The 19,148-nt window shown below is 32.8% G+C and overlaps 1 protein-coding gene across 1 annotated transcript; it reads right to left on the bottom strand.

Moving 5' to 3' along the window:
• Positions 1 to 493: 493 nt before the first annotated feature.
• LOC149426554 (phospholipase A1-like) lies at positions 494 to 3,860 on the bottom strand. The gene is made up of 6 exons (XM_089637447.1): positions 3,829 to 3,860; positions 3,574 to 3,693; positions 2,456 to 2,565; positions 1,615 to 1,888; positions 869 to 1,111; positions 494 to 785 (listed from the first exon to the last, which is right to left on the bottom strand). Exons 2-6 carry the CDS (start codon positions 3,677 to 3,679, stop codon positions 517 to 519), a joined length of 1,002 nt encoding a protein of 333 aa, XP_089493573.1. The 5' UTR covers positions 3,680 to 3,693; positions 3,829 to 3,860; the 3' UTR covers positions 494 to 516.
• Positions 3,861 to 19,148: the final 15,288 nt, after the last annotated feature.

Raw genomic sequence — 19,148 nt, forward strand, 5'->3', positions numbered from 1 at the left:
CTACTCCCACTCACGTAAAATTTTTGGGTGTTTTAACCGTTGTAAGTCTTTCAAAATCCACAGGTCTTAGTGTAGTATCAGTTTCTTCGAATTTAAGCACCCGACTCGCGATCAAATTACAGTAATTGATGTGAATTACAGTACACGATGCGCAAGATTGAAGTGCAACCGGAAGGCCCGCAGTGTGGCGACGAAAAGACGGCCATTTTAAAGAAATATGCGGACGGCGAAGCCCCCCTGTAGTCCGCCCAAACCAGGGTAACAACTGAAAACGGCACGACCCTCCCGACACAATGAGACCCCTCCCAGCTTCTTACCCCTACCACACGGGATGTACCGACCTTCAAAACTGCACTGTATGTTTTGCTGTACTTTTTTAATGAATTAGATAAGGCTATCTATAATGTCGTAATTATTATGTAGAAAAATTTGTAAATAAAAATTTCATATACCTACATATTGGATTGATCTACACAGAACAAAAAACCTTGAGTTTTATTTTAAAAGTTATAATTATTAGTCAAAACCGTAAGGATAAAACACGTTAGTATTCAGGTAATAAACGCCCCTCGTCGTTTTATGTACAGCGTATCCCATGAAGGTCTTGGCATTTAAATTGCAGTAACCATAGATATAAAACAACGAGTTGTCACATTTCACCGCCGGGAAGGCACGGATACTCAAGATGCTCTCGCTGTAGAGTTGCCAGGCTCGTGCGTGGGAGCAACCGGGGATTAGACAGCCGGGCTGGTAAACGCCACTGTTGGGGTAGAAATCGACGTGACCTGAAATTATTTAATCATGACATTGAGATAATGATAGTTCTATCAACAAATAGCGAGATCACAGAGTCAAGCCTCCCACTTACCGTGAGGGGTGAGAGTACCCCATGCTCCCGCATTGGTGTGAATAATGTCGACGAAGGCTGCGTCTCCACTGCTTAACCTCATAGAGTGATCATTATTGTAGAAGCAGGGTCCGGCAGGGTCTAGGCCAGTGATGTGACCAAGGAGGCCTCCATTTAAGGCTTTAAATTTCTTTCCAGCAAATCCAGCAATGTGGGCACCCATACTAAATCCGATAATGTGGATATTTTTACGCGGGATGCCATCTAGAAACAAAGCGATTTTATTCAGATATTATATTCAATGATATGATTATTTCAATCATAGATAACAGAAGCAAGGGAGATGGGCCATGAACCGTTGTTATTTTGAAAGCGCACGCAAATCGTATCTACCTACGTACAGCGACATCTTTATAAATTCAATCACATGTGTGATATGTTGTGCCTGTCTTACTGGGAACTCTTGTATTGGGAGCAGGCTCAGCTTACAACATAAGTAAGTTATAACAGTTTACAGCAGTTTATAAATACAAATACAATAAGCATAACTTTCATTGGCTCCACCGCTTCAAGATTCGGGGCCGTTTGGTCTTAGCTCAGCCACAATCGGCATGCTTCAATCCATATCCCCATGTGTTTCTATTATTTATAACCAAAAGATATGTTTTTATGAAAATTTCTCCTTAGTTTACAATTTATTATTGAATAAAAATGTATTCAATTATTTTAGAAATCCCTTTCCTAAATAAAGCGTAGAACCAACACACTTTGTGCAAGAATATTCAATTCTATGGCCAGGGCCTCCCCAATGAATTGCAAAGCAGCTGAAGAGTGCAGGTACAAAGATCCAATGAGTGCATTCGAGTCCAGATGCAAGACATTCTGCCCTCCCCTAGCCTTGAGGGTGTTGGTAACAGTGGTGATGCTTAGCTCTCCAGGGGGTTGCAACCAGCCGTGGCAATATATTGTAATAGGGATATTCTTGTAGAAGAGTGGATCTCGCAGCAGCTCTCTCGCGGCACCAATTAGAGAACGGCTTACCTGAAAATTTACACACATAAATGAATTAAATCGTACTGCCTCGAAAACCTGAAAAACACAGAATTTAAATATGGTAACTAGTAAAGGTACTTTATTGAAGTGTTATAGTTCACGTAATATTATTGTCTATGCATTTATTGTTGAAATAATATGCTTTTAATGGAAGTGTAGTATAAATTAAAACAGTATGACTTGTAAACATTGTATATTTATTGTAAAAAACACAAATAATAAACAAATACAAATACGAATAAATAATTACTGCAGGAAACAATATTTATATTCAAGTTTCGTAAAAGTTTAGATTAGATTTTCAGATTGATTTGTTTTAGGTTGTGTTGTTTTTCATCATTATTTTAGCTAGATAATATTCACAATACATATATTAATCTAAGACTAAGATAAAAAATCCAACTCAAGAAACTTTTTTATATTTAATACAATATAAGTTCTTAGGTTAGGACAAGTGGGATTAATAAGACTTTGCCTTCAAAATATTTGATTTTTTACCGGTTTAACTCAGATTTTTTTTTACAAAGAAAATTGCATATTAAATTAATGAAGTACCGTTAAAGTTCGTGTGTAGTGGAATAGTCTTACTAAAGAAACGTCTGGTCTTGAGCAAGTATTATTCAACTGCATGTATTGAATTCCTAAATAGGACTTTATTACTCCGCCTAGAAAAAATTAGTGTAAACATTAAATTAAAACCGCACATTATAAAACTTCTGAGTACCAATTAGGGAATGAATAGTGAAGAGGAAGAAAATGTGGAAGAGAAAGGAGAAAAGGAAGAGGATGGTTGCAAAGAACCTGAACATAACTATAGAAACATGTACATTCTGATTCTCTCTACAAAGCAATTCTGATAAAAATTTTCCTCGAACCTAGTGCAAATTTATTATTTTTTCAATTGTATTTGACAAGGAAAAGGTTCACTTAATTTATGAGGAATTCCAGTCAATGTTTTATTATTTCTTTATGAATGTTCACTTAAATAACAGTATTTTTTTACAACTTTACATTTTCAAAAACCACCAAAACGATCGAATTGTTACGGGATATGCGTGACGTTATACTTACCTCGATTTTGTCGATTAGCAGTAAGGTAAATCCCACTCGGTTCTTGGTAAATCAACAAATCTCTATTTAAATATTAATAGCAAGATTACCAAAAAACATTAATTATTTTGAAGTAATTTTTTAAACCGCAGTAGTAACCCGAGTGCGAATTCGATCGACCGATCCGTGAGGTAGCGGTGTAAGTTCAATCACAAGGCGTTTAAGTCTCAAGGCGTAAAAATCGTTTTTAATGACGATTTATTAATACTACGTTTAATCATATATAATAAAACTTATATACATATATTTATATTCAGAATCAGATTTTGTTGATCTATATGAATGTGTGTTTTTTAAGCCATAATATTTTTTCTCTCAAGTTCCTTATTGTTGGTTCGTTTCATAAAAACCTTTTTCTTAACATAAAATTTTACTTTTACACATTTTATGAATAGTATTAGAAGAGTATTTTGTTGTAACAAAATGATTCCCAACTTGCTATTTGCAATTAATTTTTTTCAGTAATGTACGCATTTGGTAATCATTCTTCTAAAACAATTTATGTTACTATTTGAGTACATACAGCTTCAACTTAAAATATTTTCAAGATGCTGGTTACTTACAATCAGACAATAAATTTGTTGTTAAAAGTTCCAAGGGGTTTATGGTTATGACCAATCCAGTCATGGCTGTTATACAACATAATAAGGTCACTGTTTTCATTTTCATGCTGCTGAAAACACCTATTTTTCAAAAAAAATACAATTTTAAAGTTGAACATAAATATTTTTAAATTATATTGTTTTAGTATAATCTAAGGTCAAACCTTTTTACGGATTTAAGTACCTACAATAAAATTTATTTAAGTTCGTACATACCTTTATATCCAGATTCACTCAACGGTGAAATAGTCAACACCTAACTGAATAAAATATCTGCTGTGGTGTTGACTTTAAATAGAAAATATCATGAAATTATTCCTTAAACCTCAATTTTTGTTGTCAATGTCAATACACATAAAAAGTTGTCAATGTCATACGAATAAATACGCATATGAATAAAATATCTTTTGTGATGGAGACTTTAAATAGAAAAAAAACTTGAAATTATTCCTAAAATCTTCATTATTATTAGTTATCAATGTCAATACGCATTGGCAGTGGCGTATTTATGTGCAGGCTAGGGGACCTGGAGAAGTTCCAGTTCGGAAATCCGGAACTTAAAAAAAACCATTCCATGAAATTCATAAAAATTGTTGCTAAACCGTCGATTCAGTTATCGAAAAACTAGCAGAAGGTAACCAAAGGTTCGTGTTTGCATTTATTGTCATATTCCTCCTCGGGCTAGTCAAATAATTTAGATTCATAAGAAAAATGAAAACGAACTATAAGCAGAATTCTTGCCTGAACAGACTATGCAATAATTACGATAGCGTATTATCCAAGGTGGATATTTTCAGTTGCGAACTTACACAATACATGAGGTCTATAAAAGAATATTTCTCTGATGGTTTGTGAATAATGTTATGTCTCTATTGTTTATATTTCTATCATGATTTGATTTATATGTACAACCTCTCTTCATGGCTATAAATGTATTGATAAATATTTTCTTTTGTATATTTTTCTATTTACATAATCTTTTATTTTGTATAAATATTTGAATTCATATTCCTTTCTTACAAATTTAATTTACTTATTCATTATTATGCTGTCTCAGTAGAGGTAAAGTCACAAGGAGGAAATCCATAATTGGTTTTATTTTGGCTATATAATACTTAATACGTACAAACTGAAATAAATGTAAGCTGTCGATTTCCCGAAAATTAATAAAAAAATAAAAATAATAATTTGGCAATTTAAAAATAACAAGGTAGCCATGAATGCTAAAAATCTTAATTATTTATAAAATTTCTTTAAATTGTTTTTTCTGGGTAAAATGAATAAGTTCAATGAAAAATCTCAAGACCTGCCGATATAAAAACCTAGCTACGCTACTGGCAACCTAATCAATACACAATTGAATCACATTATTATCATAATGTATAAGAAAAATAACAAATTGCCTCTGTAAAAATAACAAGGTACCCGGAAATGCTAATAAACGTAAAAATGAATAAGATCAATAAAAAATCTCAAGATCGAAGATCTGCTAAAATAAAAACCTAGCTACGCTTCTGGAAACCTAATCAATGCAAGACAAAGTTCAATTTGATCTAATGACATTGTCCATTAAATACACACTATAATCAAATTATTAACATTATCACTTGTAAGATACTTGAGCAACTTTAGATTCTTATTTCCACAAACCAGAAAGAAGTATGCCTCATGCCATCTCAGTCAGCGTCTAATAATAACCATCTCTCGGTGAGAATCACTTACATTCCCTTACAAATCTGAATGTAATGCCCCGTAATTATCTCATAATAATTGTTTTCTTATCATTTCATCAAGCTCAAGATTCACTTTTAATCATTTTGATTATAACAAACATTTCCTTGTAATCAAGCGAAGATTACGCGTAAATGTTTTGAGAACTCGGGTGCTTTCTTACGTAAACATTTTTCCTTTTCTAGGTCTTCCTCGTGCTTGATACGGAAGTTGCGGTATATGCGAGTATATTTTTGATACAACTCTTGACTGTTAATAAATAACACAATTTAATTATCCAATGAAGCCAACACTTTGTGGATTGACATTATAAAAAATGAAAAAGTTTTTTGTTTTAAACCACTTTATTTTATTATCTACGTCGACCGGTTTCGGTTGATCCCAACCTTATTCGGGACATTATATATTTATTGTCCGGAAGAAGGTTGAGATCAACCTTATTCGGGACATTATATATTTATTGTCCGGAAGAAGGTTGAGATCAACCTTATTCGGGACATTATATATTTATTGTCCGGAAGAAGGTTGAGATCAACCTTATTCGGGACATTATATATTTATTGTCCGGAAGAAGGTTGAGATCAACCGAAACCGGTCGACGTAGATAATAAAATAAAGTGGTTTAAAACAAAAAACTTTTTCATTTTGCAAAATATAATTACCGGCTTTGTTGTTAAGAGCACCAAATAGACTGGTTATGTTCTCACCTTCAGGCAAATTTTATAAATGTACGAAGGGTCTCGTGAACACTTACCTCGCATTTTCTCTCTAATAGTTACTGTTTTGTCTTCACGATCATAATATGGGGAAGATCATAATGTAAATGATTGTCGTATCGATGTAATCCGATATTATTAATGAACGATCTGATTTAAGACATTTCTTTACGCTTCCTTCGTGCACACTACAAAATAGGTGCGATACAGATTAGCACAAAACTACGATGGCAAATAAAAAATTGAAGCTTTCAAAAAAACAAAAAGTTTTATATATGTATATTACGAAGTGCGTTAAGATTTGCATTACAGTTAAGATATTAAATATTCAATCGGTCTCACCTAAAGTTTCAACATTATATTTTCAATATTTGTTCTTCTTGAACAATTTAATAATTTTAGTCAAACAGCGTGGCGTCTATTTCTGACAGTTTATCTGATGTTTCTTAGCGCCATAGCTCACGATGAATAGTATAATATAGTTACGATGAGCTTTGAAATTCATATTAAAAAAATGCAATGTTTATGATTCAAGCGCTCCTACTTCAACAGTTATTGCTGCTACAGACAAAAAGTTTTCCTCTTTTCTGTATAATGGATATAGTTAGATACTGTTCAATCAATGAATGACTTTGATTCGTCACCATCTGCTCCTAAGCTTTGTGTATCGCGTCCACTTTCACGCGGACAATGAACATGTGTGGGCTATAATACGATTTCACCGATCAATGCAATCCCAGACATATACCTAAAATAGAAAGTGCGAAAGGGCGTATCCAGTCAATTGCACTTTTAATAGAATGATAGCATCATGGCTTAGGATGAGGCGAATAATGGAATAGCCATTGAAATCTTATCCACGTAGGTATATGATTAATTGGGGAAGTCGTGACTGTCGTCTCGATATCCGGCAAGCGTGGGAAAGCCTTAGGATAATGGGCTAACCGGTCGCGCACGTAAAAGAACCTGAATGTGGATCATAATATGAACAATGACGTACAATATAACTGTACATCATTTAATCCAACTCTAAGGGAAATGATGGCCTATCATGTGATACATTAAAAAAAAAAAAAACAACATGTATTAACGCCATTACAACATATCTTTAATATATGCCTCAAAGATGGTCATTTTCCAGAACAGTTTAAAATCTCCACTATAATACCTATTCATAAATCTGGGGATACGCATAAATTAGACAATTACAGACCAATATCCCTTGTTTCAAACCTATCAAAAATATTCGAAAAATGCATCAAATTTAGAGTCATTGAACACTTAGAAAAATATAAAATTCTATCGAAAAACCAATACGGCTTTCGTAAAGATCTAAGCACTGAGGATGCCATATATGAATTGACAAAAAATATTTATACATCTATCGATAAAAAAAAAGAAATGTCTTGCCATATTCCTAGATTTAAGAAAAGCTTTCGACACCGTTAATCATAATTTACTCATTAAAAAAATAACTCAACTGGGCTTCAAAAAACACACACTAAAATTACTATCAAACTATCTTAAAGACAGAGCACAAAAAACAAAAATTGGGAATAATTATAGTTCAGAAACACAGATAAAAAACGGAGTTCCGCAGGGAACTGTTCTTGGCCCGATTTTATTCTTAATTTATATTAATGATTTATGTAATTTTGTAATCCCTGGTAAAATTGTTTCTTACGCCGATGACACGGCAATAACAGTGGATGGTAATAATTGGACAGAAACTTTTTCGAATGCAACTGTATGTATTTCACTTGTTTCAAAATGGTTAAAATACAACAAACTTGTCTTAAACTACAGCAAAACATTTTACTTGCCTTTTTATAAAAACATCAAAAACAAACCAAAAGACAACTTTAAAATTAGAATCCATAATACAACTTGCAATCAAGAAATTTGCTTCCTGTGCAACGAACTCGCTAATGTCAAAAGTATAAAATATTTAGGAGTATCAATAGATATTAATCTTAATTGGAAATCTCATATTAATCAAACCACTTCTAAACTAAGATATCTAACCTACATATTTTATAGACTCAAGGAAATTTTAAACGCTGAAAAATTGAAAATGATCTACTTCTCCCGGTGCAATCTGCAATCACTTATGGCATAATAGGATGGGGTGGTGCACCTGATACATTTATTAAGCCTCTACAAATAATTCAAAAAAACATAATTAAAGTCATATATAACAAAAATAAAACATTTTCGACCGACCTATTATACAAGGAATCTAAATTATTTAACATTCGTAAATTATTTATATTACAAACTATGAAATATCTATTTAAAAACAAAAACAATTTCAAAATAAATGAAAACAGAATGAGCAAAAGAACAAATAATATATTTTACACCCCCCAAACCAATACTAAATTAATGCAGACGCATAGCAGTTTCATTGGTCCTCGTACATTTAACCTTTTACCACTACAAACTCAAATGATAAATAAAAAGATAGAATATATTAAAGAGGTAAAATTATGGCTGATTGACGCAGATATTGAAACGCTTTTACTATAAATTTATTTATCCTTTCTACAACTCACTTGCTGAAACTTTATAAACTATTGTACATAATGTTTTCTCTTTACTTTTTATAATAACTATAAACAAAAAAAAAACTTTTTCTACTAATGTATATTATACTTTAGGTACTTGAAATATAGTAATCGTTTTATATTACCCACACTCAGGCAGTCAGTGCCTTAGTGGGTTTTCATTTCTTTTGTAAACTATTTGGTATTATATATTATGTTATTTTATACTATCTATTAATATGTATAATATGTGTAAAGAAATGAAAATAAATAAAGTAAACAAAAAAAAAAAAAAAATCCTCTTGTCAAAACAAGCCAAAGTTTTTGCAAAAAAAGCAACTGTAGAATATGAAAACAGTGGGTATTTAAATAATATAAGCATTAACTTTGATTCAAATTCAATGTTGAAATTACGTTAGAAAAAACTAAAACTACTACATTTTTTTATTTATTTTTTACTTTTCAATATTTTAATAATTATTTGTATTGAATTTTAAAATAAGGTTTATTTATAAACAAGTTCTACTGGATAATTATTATTACGCAAGACAGCTGGTTCGCCTTCCGAAAGCAACATATAAATATGAACATAAATATAAAATGCCTTCGGAGGGTGAAGTAGCTGTCACGCGTAAAAATATTTACATAATTAATCATTTTTAATTTGAATAATATTAATACTATTATTTTTTTTTTACATAAACATAAAAGTAAAATGTTATATACTTATTAAAAACACCTAATAAATTATTTTAGATGTGTTTCATTGATATATGACTTTTTCTTCATTGGCCAATTCTATTAATATATTGTGATTGATTATGGAAGAAAAACGTAGGTAAGTATGCTTATGGCTGAAATTCAGACATTTTCTTGCTAATAAAAAACCCAGCAATTTGTTTCATAATAAACCATTTTTGGTCTAAAAAAATCGTATTTCATCTTTAAACCTTCTAAATACTCGGAGCAGAATTTTTGTAACATTTTTTTGTGTTTGAATTTAGTTTTTTCTTTAGTTTTTTTTATCAGATCAATTCTGAATCACCCCTCATATCAGAACCATTATCGTAATATGAGCATCATGACGTGGATATTTTTTTTTTTTTTTTACAGTATTACCGCACAAGAGTCCCAACTGCTCCCGTCTGGAGCCAATGAGACTATGGCATCCCCAATTGGGGTATGTTGTGAGGCTGAGGGTATTGGGGAGGGGAGGGAGATGGGGAAGAGGAAGGTGGGGAAGTACCTGGCTATTCAGATCTGGTCACCAAACACGGCTAAAGCCATTTCAAGCAACGTTTCAATTCTGAATGGTGGTCTTACACCAGGGCGATACTGAGAGTATCTTCCACTCTGGAACGTGCCGCAAATATACCATATATTATTTTTAATTAATTTATTGTGAAATAACACAAATTAATCAAATAAAATTTATTTGCGCACGCCGGGTTCGAACCCGCGACCTTCGGATCTGTAGTCAAAAGCGTATACCACTAGACCACGCCGGCCGTCGTTTATGAAAGATATCCGCAATTATTGTGTCGCTGAAGGCTGTGAAGTTATGTATTAAGTGACATGGAACAATGGAAATGTATGTACATATTCCGGACTGCTCTACAACGAACGTACATACTATTGCCTACAGTAGTAACCCGAATAATGAAGAAGGTAGGTTCCACAAGAAATTATTTATCTGAGATTTTTGGTTTAATATGAAATGAATGTGCTCTACGAGCGTTTTTGTTTGTTATTTAATATTTCATCGACAAACATATAAAGTTGGATAGTCTGGTTCATATGGGATTTTTGTTTTATTTTCCCCCTTATATCTATAATATCTTCTCCTGTTCCTGTATGTGCATCTCATAATATTTTTTTGTGTTTATTTATTTTAAATTCCTAATATCATCAACGAAAAATGTCTGGTTGTTTATTAATCTTGTGGCACCACTTTAATTAAATGATAATAAATTGAGTACTCTATTTTAACCACCATTTTATATAAAGCCAGTTTTATTAAGTTCGCGTTTGAAAATAGAATATTATGTTGCCGATTACCAAAATTCATCGATCTGTTCACCAAATATTTGAGTGTCTGTATTCTTTCAGTAAACTTTTCTATCGATTCTGTGATTTCTTACGCATTTTTTTCCTTGTATTAACTTGCATAAGTGAAAAGTAATAATCTGCCTTTTTAAACGATGAATTACTGTATTACATGTTCAGTTGTATGTAAGTACCGACATATTATATCAAAAACGTGAGATAGGTGACACTTATGTCGGCATTTTGTAACATCTAGAAGTATCTGTCTACCTTCTCTAGACAGCAGGTTTCCTCTTTACAGAGAAATAGTAACATTGTCGACTAAATAATAAAGTTATACAATCGCACTTATAGATACATGATGTACAATATTATCATTCACAAATACACGCATGCAAGGTGTTACGTATCGATAAATTTGATCAGATAAATATTTTGTTGTCATCTATTTTCTCGACTGGATTTATGATTAATAATACAGTAATGTTACAAAATATATCTACAAAAAAAATTACATATTGCTTTTAACACAAAGAATATATTAAGACAGTTTTACGTCACAAAAGACAGTCAGTTCTTACTATTCTGCACTGGCGCTTTCCCTGACTCATGGTACCAACAAAACGTGATTTCCTCGTGCCCTAAGGGAATGTGTATATTACTTCGTCTGCAGATTATTGTACCTACTATTGTTATTTTTTAATAATCACCTAATATTGATTACGTGATGCGTTGGGTGAGGTCTTCAAAATTTTTACGATACATTTATTATGTCCTTAGGGCAAACCATCGATGTTTTGACGATTACAAATAAATACTCAATTTAGAACAACGAATAATGATGTAATCGTAAAACTATTCGAAACATCTCAATTTTAATAATTTTAAAATAATCCAATTAATATTCTTTATCCTCACAATATTATCAAATCTTGTTTAATACTTATGCATATCGTAATATATTAAATAGTAAAATTTTTTGGCCAGTTTTTTTTAACGTGAACCGGTAACTTCAGGATACATTCACAAGGTTTTTTTTTCATAAATTAACAACAACGTCACGCTTCACTGTTCTTATTATAATTTAATTAGAGTGAGAAATGTTTGAATCGATCGTGTAAGGTTAGCCACCCTCCGATTGGTTCTTGACCTTTTCAAAATAGAATGTATTTAGATTTTCACACGAATTGAATAATAGGATATCCTTCTCACCAAGCTTATACTAATATGTTGTTAAGGTGAAAGAATCGTAGAGGATGGTTTATTTAATTAATCGGAAAATATGGTGCCGAAGATATTTTTTCAGGTAGGATGCCAATTTTCCCCTAACGAATGCGATTCTTATTGTTCTTGAGAAACAAAACGTAACGGAAAATTATGCCTGTATGGTTGTTACAAACACTACAGAAAGCATGGGGTGTCTGGAAGTAAAGTTCACTTAACTCTAGAGGTGACTCTGGTATATATGCTTGTATAATTTTAAAAAAATCTTTTTTTTTCAATTTAAACTACTCCATTTTAATACCTGAGAAAACCAACTCAATTCCATGGAATTTCGAAAAAATATAAATTTATTTTGATTGTAAAGCACGTCCCGAAGTTAAAGCACCCGGGACATTTTGAATAGTATATATTAAAATTTTGAGTAAATTATTAAAAAAATTATACCAATTAAATTTGTTGAATTTTGATATTGGATTATTTATTTTTATTGCCGGAGTTAATTAGTAACGTTCTGTGCATTGATATTGTTATTAAAAACTTAAAAGTTTTTGACGTTGGATATATTATTTATTCGATTTAACGACCAGCTTTTACATGTACATTTTCTTGGTCTTTAAGTTTATATTCTCGTCATTAATGAAAATATTCTAAATAAAAATAATTTTTTTTTTTATTTCAGCGTCAACATGGATCTGTATAATATTTAAGTTCTGTGGATACAAATAGGCATGTGGGTACCGCCATAATAATAGAATAGGTGACTTTTTCCTGTGGGGCTAGCTGAAGGAAAATGTTTTTAAACATCGGCCTCACACAAGAACTGAATTGAAAGAATTGATTTCGGGAAGAAAAAGAAGATGTGCCAAAATGCCGCTGAAAACTTCAGAAATCGCCTTCATCAATGTATCGCTGCTGGGGGCCATCATCTTCAGGAGTTGATGCATAAAACGGCATGATATACCGAATAAAATAAAATAAACCCCATTTTTGTAAGTTGCGCTGTTTTTGTTAATAGCCCTTCAAAACTGCACTGTCAATTTATCTGCACCCTGTATAATTAAATAATTGCATTACAGTTATAAAGAAGTTACAAAAACACCGTTGGACCGTAGTCCGTAGCCCTGAATTAGCAAACAATTGGGCTGAAAAATTATTCATATTGTTCATCACGTAATCGTATTTTTTGAGTGGAATGACGTCAAACTGCATTAAATAATGTGAATAGAAAGAGAAACGCAAAATGTGTTTCAATAACACAATATGTTTTTTTTTTGCTTCAAACAATTATCATATCATTAATGTGCTGACTTATCCAGTATGAATTATTAATTTACATCTGTCATGCATAAAACTAGAGCAGACCGAGGAAATTAATATGGGGAAAAAAACGCTATTCTCTCTCTTTCCGCCCAACATTTTTTTACCGGAAACCCCACCTCTCCATTTATGTAAGAACAAATGTTTAAATTTTGAATTGGTTGTATTTTTTCTCATCAAACGGAAGACTGTCAAATTTTGTTAATATATTATTTTAGAAATTCCCGGTTGTTGATGCATGTTATGTTCTGTGGAAAGTGCCTAAAGCAATTGGAAAAGTTTTAATCTATCTGTGGTGATATATCCGATATCCGATCTCGATAGTTAAAACGGTCAGAGCTTTTTTTACATTAACTCCACACATATCTTCGGGGACGCTGTGTTTAGGATCTTTTTAAGGAGAGGATGTTCTGGGAGAAAAAAAGTTTTGGGAATCTAGGGATCAGTATGTCCAGGAGTGAGGTATAATTATAACCCTACCGCTGCAGCACAAGGCGAGCGTCGTGAGACCAGACGATGGGTGGAGAGGTCAAAGAGTTTCCTCAAATCAGCCTATCCCGATCAGGCACGCCACGCGGTGGAAAGGCGCATCCTGAACACACCTCACTCGATAAACCCGGGCACCCCTGCTAGATCAACAAACGTAGCGAACCAATTGGGGTGACCTATGGCAGGGATGTTGATTATCCAATAAATGGTTCCCCGGACGACGGTACCCAAACCCGCTTCCCAAATTTATCCTTTGCTTTGTGTTTTAGAAGTTTTCCTGGGGTTATGAATAACTTGGCTAAATCATAATTCCTCCTAATTCAAAAGCGGAAATTGTTGCTTGTGCTATGATATACCTAGTACCTACTTGAAAATTTAGACTTCAGACACTTGGCTACTAGCCGGTAGGGCCAACTGTAGAACCTGGAGATATCGTCGACCTAATACTGTCGAAGAAATGTAGGGAAACATTGAAGATAATACAATGAGTCTATGATCTATGACTGGGTGCTTACCGGAACTAGGACCGTTTCTAAATCACCAATAAAGCAATTTAAAGACAGGTTGCCATTACCCATGTGTATATTTTTATTGCATATTTAGGTGCCACGGGTAGTTAGCTCTTCTCAAAATTTATCAGCTCTGTTCGACCTAGTCATTCAAGATCTCGCTTCATTGATGAGCTCTGTTCAACCTAGTCATTCAAGATATCGCTTAATGAAGCTAAACTAGGTAAAAAAAAAAAAAACTAGTAAAAAAAAAAAATATATATAAAAAATAAAAAATATAAACTAGTAAAATTACTAAACTAGGTCGAACAGAGCTCATCAATGGATGAGCTCTGTTCGACCTAGTAATTCAAGATCTCGCTTCATTAATCAACTCTGTTCGACCTATTCATTCAAGATATCGCTTCATTGATGAGCTCTGTTCGACCTAGTCATTCAAGATCTCGCTTCATTAATCAGCTCTGTTCGACCTAGTCATTCAAGATCTCGGTTCATTGATCAGCTCTGTTCGACCTAGTCATTCAAGATCTCGCTTCATTGATCAGCTCTGTTTGACCTAGTCATTCAGTATCTCGCTCCATTGGTGAGCTTTGTTCAACCTAGTCATTCAAGATCTCGCTTCATTGATCAACTCTGCTCGACCTAGTTATTCAAGATCTCGCTTCATTGATCAGCTCTGTTCGACCTAGTAATTCGAGAATTTGCTTCGTTGATGTTGTATTTTCAATAAAGTTAAGTGAGTTGAAGCATAAAAAGTTTGATTAAATAAGGTTATGTTCAATCTAATCAATTTGAATTATTTTGTACTACATTTCTGTCTGGTTTGTTGGGTATTAATAGCCTCACCGGCAGAATTATAACGGCTTTTCTGATAAGGGCACATTACCTCGTGAATGAAAACAAATTACCTCATTAACTTTATAAAACAAATTGAGTTTCTTGTTCCCGACAATTTTACAAGAGCGTGCAGTTACAGGACTTTTGTTGTTCCGAAATGCAGAACTAACATACCCGTAGAAAAATGAGTATGTCTGATTTATTTAAAATGCTGTCTAAATATTAGTCTATTTAGAAGAAGCAACAGTTCAAGCAGGTTCGCATTTCCTGATAAATATTATTACGAAATGTGACAATATTAGAATTTTTATGAACACCTGTTCCAACATCTAACAATTAGCTATATTTAATACAGTAAGTTTCCTCCGTGTACCATTGGTAATGCCGCTCGTAAAAATTGTTCTGCTATGAAATAACTTGTCTCCTGATATTTTCAAATTAACATTGAAAAAAATTAAAGTCATATTATTATTGAACTAAGTACAGTGCATGTTTTTATTTGTTACAATTATTGTAAATACACATTTAAAACAAAATAAATATGATTCCAATTTTTTTATAAAAATTACAATATTTGAACATTGGAAGCACAGTTTGTTTCTAAATGCAGTAGATACCTATCTGATGCATTAATGTGCAGTCATTCGTAAACCTCCGTCAATAGTAAGTGTACCGCCCATTGTTGGGAATTCTGCAGAGATCACTTTCTCATGTAGCCTAGCTGCGGAAGAGGTCACCGCTAAAGGTCGGGCCAACGTTGGGATCCACTCTGTTGAACCTCTGTCGCTCGGAGCATCTCGGCTTGCTCAAGTCTCATCGCCAAACTACCTCCACTTCCTCCGTCACCTAGAAAATAATTAAAACCAAACTCATCATGAAGCTATGCGATCCATTATTCAAGATGATTAATTATCTTGCGAATCAATTAATTATTAGTGCCATTATTGAAACATTTAATTAGAATAATCGTTGAATGAAAAGATAAATAGATGCAATCATAAAACTTGCTGACATTTTATTTATTTGCCATTTATATATGTACCTGCTAACCTACTAAGTTATCCAATAACAATCGATGGACCTGAGTAGGTATTCTTCTGTCTGGCTTGCCGGATGATTGCTTTCCAATGGTTGAGAGTTCAATCAAGTTCGTTGTAAATTCAAGGTAGAATTCAAAGCTATTTGGTTATAGTGATTATTCTCGACTCGCAGAATGATAGCCCATTTGCAACTTTTACTCCACGTTTCTTCCGACATGATTCCATCTTCGTAGTTCCAAATGCCCTTTTAGATAGTGTAAATCTTAAAGGAGAATTGTACTACTTATAAATCGATTCCGGAACATGGAGAAAGCATTTTCGCCATCACGACGGATTTTTTCCTATCATTAGCCTTGCAAATTCTGTAATCGTAGCAAATATTCATCATATCGACATCTTCAATTGCGAATTTACTAAATATAAAATGACCTTACAAGAGTATTTCACTGATGTTTCTTGAATTGATGTTTCTGATGTTTATATTTCTAGTATTTATATATTTATAATCCTGTTATGGTATGATTTATATGCACAACATTGTCTTCTTATGGTTATGGTTATGATATGATTTATATGCACAATATTGTTTGTATTCTTATGGTTACCAATGTATCGATAATCTTTTATTTTATATAAATTTTAGTTTTTTTTTTCCCCTTTATTTTTGTTATTTTTTTTGTATTATTTTGTTCTATTATTTTATACAATTCTTTTATTTTATATAATTATAACTTCACATTTCTCATAAATTTAATTATTTCTTCTAATGCTGTCTTAAGTAAAGTCACAAGGAGGAAATCCGTAATTGGTTTTATTTTGGCTATTTTACTTATGTACAATCTGTAAAAATGTAAACTGTTGATTTCCCAAAAATGAATAAATAAATAAATAAATAAATAAATAATTTTAAATCAAAATGCAATCGAATACAAAATACATTTATACCAAGCGTGGTAGGTACCATACCATGGTCGATGGCAGGGGGGGCATTGGGTGGGTGTAATCGGAATCTGTAAGCACATAATTGATTAAATATATTATCTGTAAGCACATAATTGATTAAAAATGTGGAAAGCTCTATGATTAATTAGCAAAACTGCACATTTCAATATAGAAATCAATTTATCGGGTTCGAATTGGGGGTAGCACCATCATGGTTTTCGTTAAGTAGGTAAAAAAATTAAAATAAAATCGCTTATTTGAAATAACTAATAAAAAAGGTAAATTTCTCAAAGTATATCTACAAAATCGGGATACAAAGAATATAAAAAATTTACGAAAATGTGAATGGTAGCAGAAGTCGGGAACGCACGAGGAAGATACGGCACGATCAAGTGAAGCAGATACTTGAGTCGGGCCATGTCAAGAATCAGAATAATAGAAGAGTATATAAGAGACGATTTATAAATGTGAATCAGGCAAGGAATGTGTGTCAAGAACGAGTTATTTGGCGGACCGTCCTATCTGCCTACCCATGCGGTGAAACGGAGTGATGGTTAGTTAGTTAGTTAGTAGTATCTGGTATATTTGTGAAAATAGGTTAGGTTAGTTAGTTAGTTAGTAGAATATGGTATATTTGTGAAAATAGGTTAGGTTAGGTTAGTTAGTTAGTTAGTAGAATCTGGTATATTTGTGAAAATAGGTTAGGTTAGGTTAGGTTAGTTGGTTGGTTAGTATTATCTGGTATATTTGTGAAAATAGGTTAGGTTAGTTAGTTAGTTGGTAGAATCTGGTATATTTGTGAAAATAGGTTAGGTTAGGTTAGTTAGTTAGTTAGTAGAATCTGGTATATTTGTGAAAATAGGTTAGGTTAGGTTAGGTTAGTTAGTTAGTTAGTATTATCTGGTATATTTGTGAAAATAGGTTAGGTTAGGTTAGTAAGTTAGTTAGTAGAATCTGGTATATTTGTGAAAATAGGTTAGGTTAGGTTAGTTAGTTAGTTAGTAGAATCTGGTATATTTGTGAAAATAGGTTAGGTTAGGTTAGGTTAGTTAGTTAGTTAGTTAGTATTATCTGGGATATTTGTGAAAATAGGTTAGGTTAGGTTAGTTAGTTGGTTAGTAGTATCTTGCATATTTGTGAAAATAGGTTCAAATACAAATTTGTGCGTGAATTTTTGAGGGAGTCATTGGAATTGATTCTATACCCTCATTTGAAGAATGTTGACTTTTAGATAATGTTGACTTCAACTTCTCTTCAACTTTTTTAAATACGCCGTACAGTTACCAATTCTTTGAGGATGGTGTATTTATATTTAACGTAGGACGCGTCGACGGCCGGCATAGTCCAGTGGTAACGCATTGGACTGCCATTCCGAAGGCCGCGGGTTCGAACCCGGCGTACGCAAATAAATTTTATTTGATTAATTTGTGTTATGTAAAAAAAAAATTTAATTTTGAAATGAAAATTATTTTCTACTATTAAAACTAACTGTATTCACAATTAATTAATTAAAATAATATATATAGTATATTTGCGGCACGTTCCAGAGTGGAAGATACTACCAGTATCGCCCTGGTGTAAGACCACCATTCAGAATTGAAACGTTGCTCCAAATGGCTTTAGCCGTGTTTAGTGACTAGATCTGAATAGCCAGGTACTTCCCCACCTTCCTCTTTCCCTTCCCCACTTACCTTCAGCCTCACAACATCCCCCAATTGGGGATGCCATAGTCTCACTGGCTCCAGATGGGAGCAGTTGGGACTCTTGTAAGGTATTCACTATAAAAAAAAATAAGAAAATAAACTATGGCAAAAGTGTTTTCTGGTATCTATTTGGTGTAATGAAGTTATTTTCTAAATTAATCCATTCAGCAACAAACAAGTAACTTGACAATCTTAGGTATTTGAATAGTTAGGATTTTATGACATTTCCATTGACACGTGTTACGTATTCACTTTGGAATCACACTTATCATTTAATCATTTCTAATTCTAGCCTCTTCAAGACCCGCATTGATAAATTCCGTCCGACAGCCCCTACCTTCACTCGCCTCATAACGCTACCCAACCGGGTTGCGTTATATTTCCCTGTCTTTGCACTGTACAGATAGGGTCGCTCTTGTGAGGTAACAAATGTAAA

The sequence above is a fragment of the Hesperophylax consimilis genome, chromosome 1, assembly GCF_061612785.1.
Source record: "Hesperophylax consimilis isolate HC1 chromosome 1, BYU_Hcon_1.0, whole genome shotgun sequence".
Lineage (NCBI taxonomy): Eukaryota > Metazoa > Arthropoda > Insecta > Trichoptera > Limnephilidae > Hesperophylax > Hesperophylax consimilis.